General features: G+C 45.6%; 1 protein-coding gene across 1 annotated transcript; it reads left to right on the forward strand.

Annotated features, from left to right (window-relative positions):
- Nucleotides 1-6,442: 6,442 nt before the first annotated feature.
- On the forward strand, nucleotides 6,443-7,878 carry Rbmxl2 (RBMX like 2). Its single transcript, XM_036179453.1, has one exon. It carries the CDS (start codon nucleotides 6,455-6,457, stop codon nucleotides 7,622-7,624), a length of 1,170 nt encoding a protein of 389 aa, XP_036035346.1. The 5' UTR covers nucleotides 6,443-6,454; the 3' UTR covers nucleotides 7,625-7,878.
- The last annotated feature ends 2,278 nt before the right edge of the window (nucleotides 7,879-10,156 follow it).

Below are 10,156 nucleotides of genomic sequence, written 5' to 3' on the forward strand. Positions count from 1 at the left end.
AGGACTAGATTTCAGTGAAAAATATTAGTCTAGCAAACACTCAGTCTCAATCCATTCCTATTAAAGGTAGAGTGTGGTGATATTGTGTCCCCCAATATATTGTGCAACTTAATAAATTTATGGGGTCAGAGAACAGAACAGCCACTAGATAGACATAGAGGCTAGAAAATGTGGCACACACACCTTAAATCCTATCATTTGGGAGGCAGAGATCCTTCTGGATCTCTGAGTTCAAAGCCACACTGGAAACAGCCAGGTATGGTGACACAATCCCAGGAAGTGATGGCAGGAAGCAAAAAGGTATATAAGGCATGAAAACCAGGAACTAGAGCCTGGTTAAGCTTTTAGGCTTTTAGCAGCAGTTCAGTGGAGATTCATTCTGGATGAGGTCTCAGAGGTTCCCAGTCTGAGGAAACAGGATCAGCTGAGTAACTGGCAAGGTGCTACAGTAGAGTAGGGTTACATACATAACAAGCAACAGGCAAATACAGCTGTGGGATGAAGAGATGGCTCAGTGGTTAAGAGAACATACTGTTCTAGAGGAACCAAGTTGAATTCTCAGCACCCATATCAAGTGGCTCACAACCACTGTAACTCCAGCTCCAGGGGCATCCAACTCCTCTGGCCTGTATGGATACTGCCCTCACATGCACATACCTCATACAGACACATACACAAAGACATATATGCACACAGGTAGTAAATATTTAGTTTTTAATTTTCTTTAGAAAATACAGCTTTTTTTTGTTGTTTGTCTCCGTTTTATCAAGTAGAATGAAGGTACAACCTGCCTTACTGGGCCATCGGGAATTCTGACATAAAAATTTAAAATACATTTACAATGACTTGCGTTGTAATCATCCATCCTCCAAAACTTGGTTTTGCATCCCTGTGACCATCAAATAGTGAAAACAAAGTTGAAGAGATGGAGTGGGGGAATAGCACAGCAAGTGTCTCCATCCTTCTCCAAAATATCCACCCACAAAACAGTGGAATCTCTGTGTGGCCTCTCCATCAGCCGTGCTTAAGGTATAAGCATATAAGTATGAGTCAGCTCTTCATGTCTTCATCTTCTGCTTTACACAATATTTGAAGTGCCTGTTTCTAATCTCTATTAAACTAGTACTCCTAAAAGAGCATTTCTGTTCATTGTTGAAATTATGTAATGTAAGCATGTTCCATGATTGAAAAAATGCAGTTTGAAGGTCTTCATTGCTTTAAGGACTTATGTTTCAGGTTTTTGATAGCATTCTCAGAATTTGCATCTCTTTCTGTTGAGACAAGTTGGTAGAAGCCAGGAATATAGTTCAGTGGTAAAGGCCTTGCTGGGCATGTGTGAGGCTCTGGATTCAAACTCAAACTCCAGGAAAATAAAAACAAGAGGAAAGAAAAAGAAAAACAAAACACTTCTGTCCCAAATCAATCCTACCTACGAACTGTTCTGGGACTCCTTACATGGAATGTGGCATATAACCATGGGTAAGCTCTGTCTCTTCTACTGGCAGAAGAGTCTTTAGTAGTAGTTTATATCTCAGCAATACAAGATGAAAAGATCTAGCTTTCTCCAATTTCTACATTACTGTAATTATGTCAGGGCAAGACAGTGCAGAAGTTTCTCCATCTTATATTCTTGTTGAGGTAATTTCAGATTTAAGTAGAATTTGTCCTCCTTGATGGAGACTCCCATGGAAAATTTACCTAACTCTATTCTAGAAACTCTAGTTCAAGATGCCCCAGGTAACTTACCTTAGCTTCTGTTAAACTGCCTGCTTGCGCAAAACTCCTTCTCAGGCTAACTGTTTATCTTTGTATCTGTTAAACTAGTTGCTTGTACAAAACTTTCCCTGGTGGCAGCAGAACAGCGACCAGGAGGTGGGTTTTGCCTTTAAAAACCCCTTTCTCTAAATGCTCCAGACTATGCTTAGGTCCCAAATACCTGAGTGTAGTCCCAGCCAATTGGATAGACTTTCAATTGGCTATAAACTATGCCTGTGTGGTCTTCTCTATTGGGCTCCCTATAGCATAATCCTCCACTCATTTGAGTCAGTTCACAGTTTAGATGGTCACTTCAAACAAGTATATAGCTATGTCCATTGGTAAATTCCAGCCACCTTCTGAAGCTACAGGTAGTTTTGCGTGTCTCCCCCCGCCCCCGTGTTCCCCCCCCCCCCCGCCACACACACACACTTTGAGGTAAGGTTCACATGATTCTCTAGCCTCCACCTCCCAGAGACTACAGGCCTGTACCACTGTAACTGGCTCTCATGTAAGTTCCTCTTATGGATATCAACATATTCTATTTTAATGTACCTTCAAAATTCCCATGGTAATGTTTACCTAAAGGTGTCCCCATGTTTTTATTGTTCCTCTACTTAACCATATAACCAGGCTATTGACTAGCATCATGATGTCAGTAAAAACTCACACAAGACTTTTTGCCATTGTTAAAATTCTTCCATGACTGCTAGGAAAACAGCATTTTATTTAGACACACTGACTTAGTTAGGGTTTTATTGCTGTGATAAGACACCCTGACCACAGCAACTCTTATAACATTTAACTGGGGTTGGCTTATAGTTCAGAAATTTAGTCCATTGTCAGCATTGGTGGGAAGCATGGTGGCATGCAAGCAGACATGATACTGGAGAGGGAACCAAGAGTTCTACACCCAGATCAGCAGGCAGCAGGAAAGAGTGTGAACCAGTGGGTCTGGCTTGAGCTTCAAAACCTCAAAGCCTACCTCCAGAAACACACTTCCTCCAACAAGGCCATACCTCCCAATAGTGCCACTCTGTATGAACCTCTGGGGGCCATTTTTATTCAGACCACCATACACCCAAAGCTGTTTTTCCTTTCTTTAAACACAGTGATGGCTCTCTAAGCAGGATGTTGTCCAGTAGCCTCAGAACTCCTAAATATAACTATACAACTCTTTACTGGTCAATTAAGTTCTGTGTACAAGGCACTATCTATACAATATAATGTAGCATTATTTTACACTACTCCAAAATCAGTTCTAAGGGAAAAGAGTCTTCCTGGTAAGCCTACTAAGCAAGTATATATTCCTTCAGTTCCATATTCCTACTGCAACACACACACACACACACACACACACACACACACACACACATACACATATATATTACTCAGAAATTAGGATGTCCATACAAGATTTGTCTTTTGAATATGCTTGGCCTATTCACACAAACACTCCTTATAAAACCATGCTAATAAAAAAGTTAGACCTCTCACCAAGCAGGGAACAGCTAGTTGGGCAGAAAACACTACTGCGGTGATCTTCTCTGGTGAGGATACTTCAGAAGCTTGGCAAGCTCAAACCATGTCCGCTACGAAGTCTTTCAGCTGTGGCAGGCTGTGATGTCCTGGTGGATGTCCAGGAAGTCACTGAGAATGTCAGTCAATACCTAATGCTGACAAGCCAGCATATGTGAGCTCAGCAGTGGTGCTGGAAGTTCAAGGGTCACAAACACCAGGGCCACACACAGTGGTCTGTCTCAAAGCCTCCTTGCCAATGGATATCAACACAGAAGATAGAGAAACCATGTTTGGGGAACATGGTAATGTGATCATAAGGACCACTTTTTTTTTCATTTTTCTTAAGAAATTTTTTACTCACTCTACATACTATCCACAGATACCCCCTCTTCCCATCCCCCAGTCCTTTTTCCTAAGCCACCCTGCATCCCCACATCCCCCAAATCAAGGTCTCCCATGGGGAGTCAGCAGAGCCCAGCACACTGAGCCTAGGCAGGTCCAAGCTTCTTCCCATTGCACCAAGGCTGTGCAAGGCACTGGATTCCAGAAGCCTGACCAAAGTCGAGGGACAGATCCCTATCCCCCTGCCTGGGTGCCCCCCAAACAGTACAAGCCAAACAACCATCTTCCGTATCCAGAGGGCCTAGTCCAATCCCATGGGGGCTGCACAGCCACCAGTCCACAGTTCATGGGCTTCCACTAGTATGGCCGGGCATCTCTGCACATCCTCCGTAAGGGCCACTTTTAAAATTTCCAATTTTTCTATCCTTTCAATTGGCTGTGGCTGTACTAACATATCAACATCACCTTAGGGTTAGTTCATTAGCATATCAAGACCTGTTTTGGAGCTTCCCTTGTAACTGAGCTGCTTGGTGGTAAATCCATTAACACAACAGAGCTTGCCTGGGGGCAGCGCTGGGAGCAGGGTGGGAGGGTAGGGGATTAGGGGGGTGGGGAGGTGGGGGGGGGGGGGTAGCTGCTAGCCTGTCTGAGCTGCTTGGCAAGCTACTATCTTACAGGCATTGCATTATTCTAAATCACACAAAAATGATTTTCACTTATGTTCCTACCAGTTCTGTTTTACTTTTAAAATTTTACCACTTCTGTCTTCCTTGGTGTTGAGCTCAATTGATATAGTTTAAACTTAAATCTGTGCTTCCGCTTAGAACAAGCATTAGACCTTGATGATCGGGTAAGTCTTTCTTCTGCTTCTAGGCTGCTTGGTCTTTTGAGTCCAACTCCTGAACCAGTATTTTCAAACCAGTGCAGACAGGTTTTGATTTTTAAATTTGAGGACACTCTGGAGGTAGGAATAAAGTCTGTCCTGTACCATTAGAAGGTTACGTTGCAAGATACCATTAGTGAAAGAGAGTTACTTCTTTCTTTCACCACCTTCCAGGCTATATATAACCCTGGCCACCATGGCCCTAACAGAATCAGTTGGCTTTCTCTTTCACTAAACTAGTAAAGACTACTGAATTACAATGACCTCTTTGGGGCTACTGAGGCACCCAAACAAGTCTACCTAAGAGAAGTCTTAGAACAAAAGTTCCAGACACCCTAGGTTCTCTTCTTTCCCTGGCATGAGTTAAATCTAGAAGTAGCTCAACCTCTGATCCCTTCCTACTCCTCAGGAGTTCTCTAGTTCTTATCACTGCACTGGTTAAGTGGTCAGCTCTCACACTAAAGTCATCCAGGTCCCCACCAGCATTTACATCGTTAGCAGAAACTCAGCTGCTTAGTTACCATTCTATTGCTGTGAAGAGACACTGTGACCAAGGCAGCTTATAGAAAAAAGCATTTAATTGGGGGGCTAGCTGGCCGCTTCCAAGAGTTAGTCCATTATCATCATGGTTGAGAAGTGTGGTGGCAGGTAGGCAGGCAGGGCGCTGGAGAATTAGGTGACAGTACATTCTGATCCTCAGGCAGCAGACAATGAGAGAGACAGACTGGCATGTCTCTTTTGAAACCTTAAAGCTCATGCTCAGTGTCACAACTGTTCCAAACAAGGCTACACTTCTTCCAAAAGCTACTTTCTAATCATTCTCAAACAGTTCCACTCCCTCGTGAGTAGGCATATAGGATTCCATAGGGCCCTTCTCATTCAAACCACTACATCAGCTAGGAGCAAAACCCATTTGTGACAGATGAAAAAATAGTGGCCCTAGTTGAGAGGCAGGGAAGCACTATCCTGGCAGGAGCAGGAGGTGAGAGAGCATCAGTGAGGCGAATGTTAGGCATCTTGATGTGTGGGTCATGGTTATATGCGTACACACACGAAAGATCAAGCAATAAACTTAATACTTGGTAAACAAATTTATAAACTTATAGAACATTAAGAGAAAATAGAATAAGAATGGAAACATAACTTTCCGCTGCTGAGGAGAAATAAAGAAAAATCATTCTATAAGGAAGAAAAATAGACAAGATAATCATGGTTACTACAAAGCACATTACAAACTGGCAGGAAGGAATATGAAAACTACTTTAGCATATACATATGAGACCAAACAGACTAAGGTAAGCCAAACAAAATAGCAGAATGTGTCAAAAACAAGAAAAGGAGTAAATCCATAGAATGACTCCCTCTCACTGCTATTTCACGTATTTCAACACATCCTTCCCATGCCGGCAAAAGCAAAAACAAGATTTAAAAAAAATTAAAAAAAAAAAAAATGAAGCCGAACCCTCTCATCTTACTACTAAACTTTTTATATACACTTCGTTCTAAATCTTTGAACGACTACTAATTTCCTTTCCCAGGGTTTTGTGTGTGTTTGTTTGCTCTTGAAAAATCGTTTTGGTCACTAGGCTTGGAATGCCTTTAGAATTCTTCTCATTAAGGGCAATGGAACTTTATTTTTCCCTTCCCCTAACGGCTTCTTACGGGGCCGCGCTTCGGGGAGGGAGCCCCAGGCGGGAAGCCGGGGCCAGCGGCGTGGGTCTAAGGGGCCCCAAGCCAGTTTCCGCAGCCCCGCGACACCCGCTTGAGGTGCGGAGCTGCCGACCAATCACAGCCAGGAGCCGCCCGTGGCTGAGGGGCCGCCCGGCCCATCCTTCCGCCCTCCCGCCTGCGCACAGCGCCACCCGACCGGTAGGAGGCGGCCTCGACCAGCGGAGGAGTTCCGTGCCCCTCGCCGCGTCTTGCTCCGTCTCCACAGCCCTCGCCACCGCCGACATGGTGGAAGCCGACCGTCCAGGGAAGCTCTTCATCGGAGGTCTCAACCTCGAAACCGACGAGAAAGCCCTCGAGGCGGCGTTTGGCAAGTATGGCCGCATCATCGAGGTGCTCCTGATGAAGGACCGGGAGACCTCCAAGTCCAGAGGCTTCGCCTTCGTCACCTTCGAGAACCCCGCGGACGCCAAGGCCGCCTCCCGAGACATGAACGGCAAGTCCCTGGATGGTAAGGCCATCAAGGTGGCCCAGGCCACCAAGCCGGTGTTCGAGAGCAGCCGCCGCGGGCCCCCGCCTCCCCGCAGCCGCGGCCGCCCGAGGGGCCTGCGCGGGAGCCGCGGCGGCGGCGGCCCGCGGCGCCCTCCCTCCCGGGGCGGGTCGGCCGACGAAGGCGGCTACACGGGGGATTTCGACCTGCGGCCTTCCCGGGCCCCGATGCCGCTGAAGCGCGGGCCACCGCCGCGCCGGGCCGGGCCTCCGCCAAAAAGAGCAGCGCCGTCGGGCCCGGCGCGCAGCGGCGCGGGAATTCGCGGGCGGGCCGCGGGCTCCTCGCGGGGGCGAGACGGCTACGGGGGTCCTCCGCGCCGGGAGCTGCCGCCGCCGCCGCGCCGCGACCCGTACCTGGGCCCGCGCGACGAGGGCTACTCGCCCCGGGAGAGCTACTCGAGCCGCGACTACCCGAGCGCCCGGGACCCGCGCGACTTCGCGCCCTCGCCGCGCGACTACACCTACCGCGACTACGGCCACTCGAGCGCGCGCGACGAGTGCCCTTCGAGGGGCTACTGCGAGCGCGACGGCTACGGGGGCCGCGAGCGCGACTACGCCGAGCACCCCGGCGGAGGCTCCTACCGAGACCCCTTCGACGGCTACGGAGACCCCCGCGGCGCCGGCCCGGCCCGCGGCCCGCCGCCATCTTACGGCGGAGGCCGCTACGAGGAGTACCGCGGCTGCTCGCCCGACGGCTACGGCGGCCGCGACAGCTACCGCAGCGAGCGCTACTCGAGTGGCCGCGAGCGCGTGGGCAGGCCGGAGCGCGGGCTGCCGCCGTCTGTGGACCGAGGCTGCCCGACCCCGCGCGACTCCTACAGCCGCTCGGGCCGCCGGGCGCCCCCCAGGGGAGGAGGCCGCGTGGGAAGCCGCCTGGAGCGAGGGGGAGGTCGGAGCAGGTACTGAGGCCGCCCGCCCCGGGCCAGGACTCACGTCCAAAGCCAAGAAAAGAAGAATCAGTTTCCTGGTAACTCACCCAAGGACTAGTGCTAAGAAGAGTTGTTTTTCCTACTTTTTACCGTTTTAAGATTTTTGCACCCCTGTTAACTTCCTCTGCATTTTTATGCTTTTGAGAGGCAAAAAAAAAAAAAAAAAGTTAAAACCCGTTTAATTTCGTTTTGGAATTGTTAAACGTTTCAACAAGCTCGTGTTAAAAGTATGACTTGAACCTGAGTAGTAGTCTTCCTTGTCGTTCAAAGTAGTTCTCTTAAAGGCTTCTTCCCTTCCAAATTTGCCTGATAAATGAGGCAAGCGGTTCTAAGGTGTTTTTCACAGAAATCTTGCCCACCTAAAGTGGAAAAAAAGGATCGTGCTACCCCTTCAGACCAAACTGGGGTTTGGGGAGAAAGCGTTGGGGGGAATTGGTGTTTGCTACTGGATTCCAAAGTGTCTTTCAAACTGAATCTCTGTTTGTACTAAAAGTACTAAAAACCAACCAAACAGCAACCAAACCCACTTAGACCAGACGCTGTGTAAAGAAGGTGCCATTCGCTCAATGCTCAATGAGTCTAAAGCAAATGGATGCTGGCCTTTATTTTAACATTTTTTTTTTTTTGACTGTTTTGCCAATTTGACTTTTCTTTGGGGATCTACAGAATCTCCTGTCTCCACTCCCCAAAATAGCATTTACGTGATTGGAACAACGATGGAATACTAAATTTAAAATTTGGCCAACCACAAAGCTGAAAAACAAAACAACCCAAAATTATCTGTTGATAGCATTTATTTTTACCATTAACAAATTAAGAAAGAAGTGTGCCAGTGGTGGATTTGGGAATCATAATGACTTCCATTCCTGAGATAGATACTGGTTCAGGTGGAGAGAATTGGGCTTCTTCCCCTGGGGTGAAGCTTCTCAGGAACAAAGGTCAGAGAATCCCTGAAGGATTCCATTTCAACATCTGAGAATCTCAAATGCTTTGAAGGGGCAGGGTCAACTCTCTGAAAAAAGCAAAGGGTTTGTTGAGTGTTCCCCACTGAAAAGGGGGGTTTGGGCAGAGAAAGAAAGACCAGAGAGGCTTCTTTCAAGATACTTCAGGAGAGACATAGGTCTCCTCTTTTCACCCTAAACTTAGGTCAAGAAGTACCTGTGGAATTCCCCTGCTTATGTGAGAAAAAGGTGTAGACCTTACTTTGAGTGTAATATCGCTCGAGGAAACAGCTGGACACCTGAACAACAACAACAAAAGTCTTGAGTTCTGAATGCAACACACACAATCCTAGAGCATGGGGTTTTTGTTTTTGTTTGTTTGTTTGTTTTTTGACAATGTAGTAGATGAATTAAAGGATGCGCCATCTAGTGGCCCAGAAGATGAAACAGCAAATAGAAATTTTAAATCCAGGAATTATTCTAGCAAAATTACCTAATATCTTTATGGGGAAAAGTTATTTATTAAAGAAAAAAAAGAAGAACTAAACAAATGGAAAGTCATGTTACCTCATGATTGAGAAAACTTACATTACTTCTCAATCTTGCCAAATTAATTTGAAAAAGCAGTACAACTTGAACTGAAGTCACAACATATTTTTCTCATAGCTCCCCTTCCCCTCAATAACACCATTCATTGTTGATCAGTGATGCAATATTAATATTTGGTAAGCCAAACCCAAAACAGTAACTTTATTTTATCAACAAATTATGAAGGAACTTTTTTTTAAGATAATGGAAGATATAGCTAATCGTAAAATTTACATGATGGAATAAAGAACAAGAAGAGCCAAAATAGTACTAAGAAAAAGTATTAGGAGATATCAAGATTTCTTACAAAGCTGTAGTAATTTAAGCTGTATATTATTATCAACAGACAAAAATAGACCAGTAGACCAAAATCATGAGCCTAGAAACAGCCCACCTACAGATGCAAGCATTGTTATATGATAGAAGTAGCTTTAAAAGTCAATGGTGGAAGGATGGACATTTTACAAATGACTGTTGATTTGCAAATGATAAAGTCATATTCTTTAAATCACACAGTACACAGAAATACGTTCTAGGTGGTTTGAAAACAGTTCTGAAGAGGAAAAGTGAAACAATTAAATGCATTCACCATAGGTGGGTAAAGAATTCTTAAAGACAGAAGCATAAACCTACAAGGAAAATTGTTGATATACTTTCCACACTATTAAAATATTTTGTGATAAAAGGTACTATTAACAGTGAAATGTCAAATAAATTGGAAGCATGTTTTTATATTGAAATAACTTCCAAAAGGATGCTTTGGAAATACTTTTTTAAAAATGACAAGGAATAAATGAGCAAAAAGACTCATACTTTCCTGGTAGGTGTAGAAGTTGATACAGACTCTTTGGAAGTAAATTGACAGTGCCTAGTAAAGCTGAAAGGTGTATATCTCATGATCCAGAAATTTCAAGAAAAGATCCTAGAAAATGTACAAGTACACAAGGAGTTATGCACAAAACTGGTGTTTTAGAGCCCTC

The sequence above is a fragment of the Onychomys torridus genome, chromosome 1 (genome assembly GCF_903995425.1).
Source record: "Onychomys torridus chromosome 1, mOncTor1.1, whole genome shotgun sequence".
Lineage (NCBI taxonomy): Eukaryota > Metazoa > Chordata > Mammalia > Rodentia > Cricetidae > Onychomys > Onychomys torridus.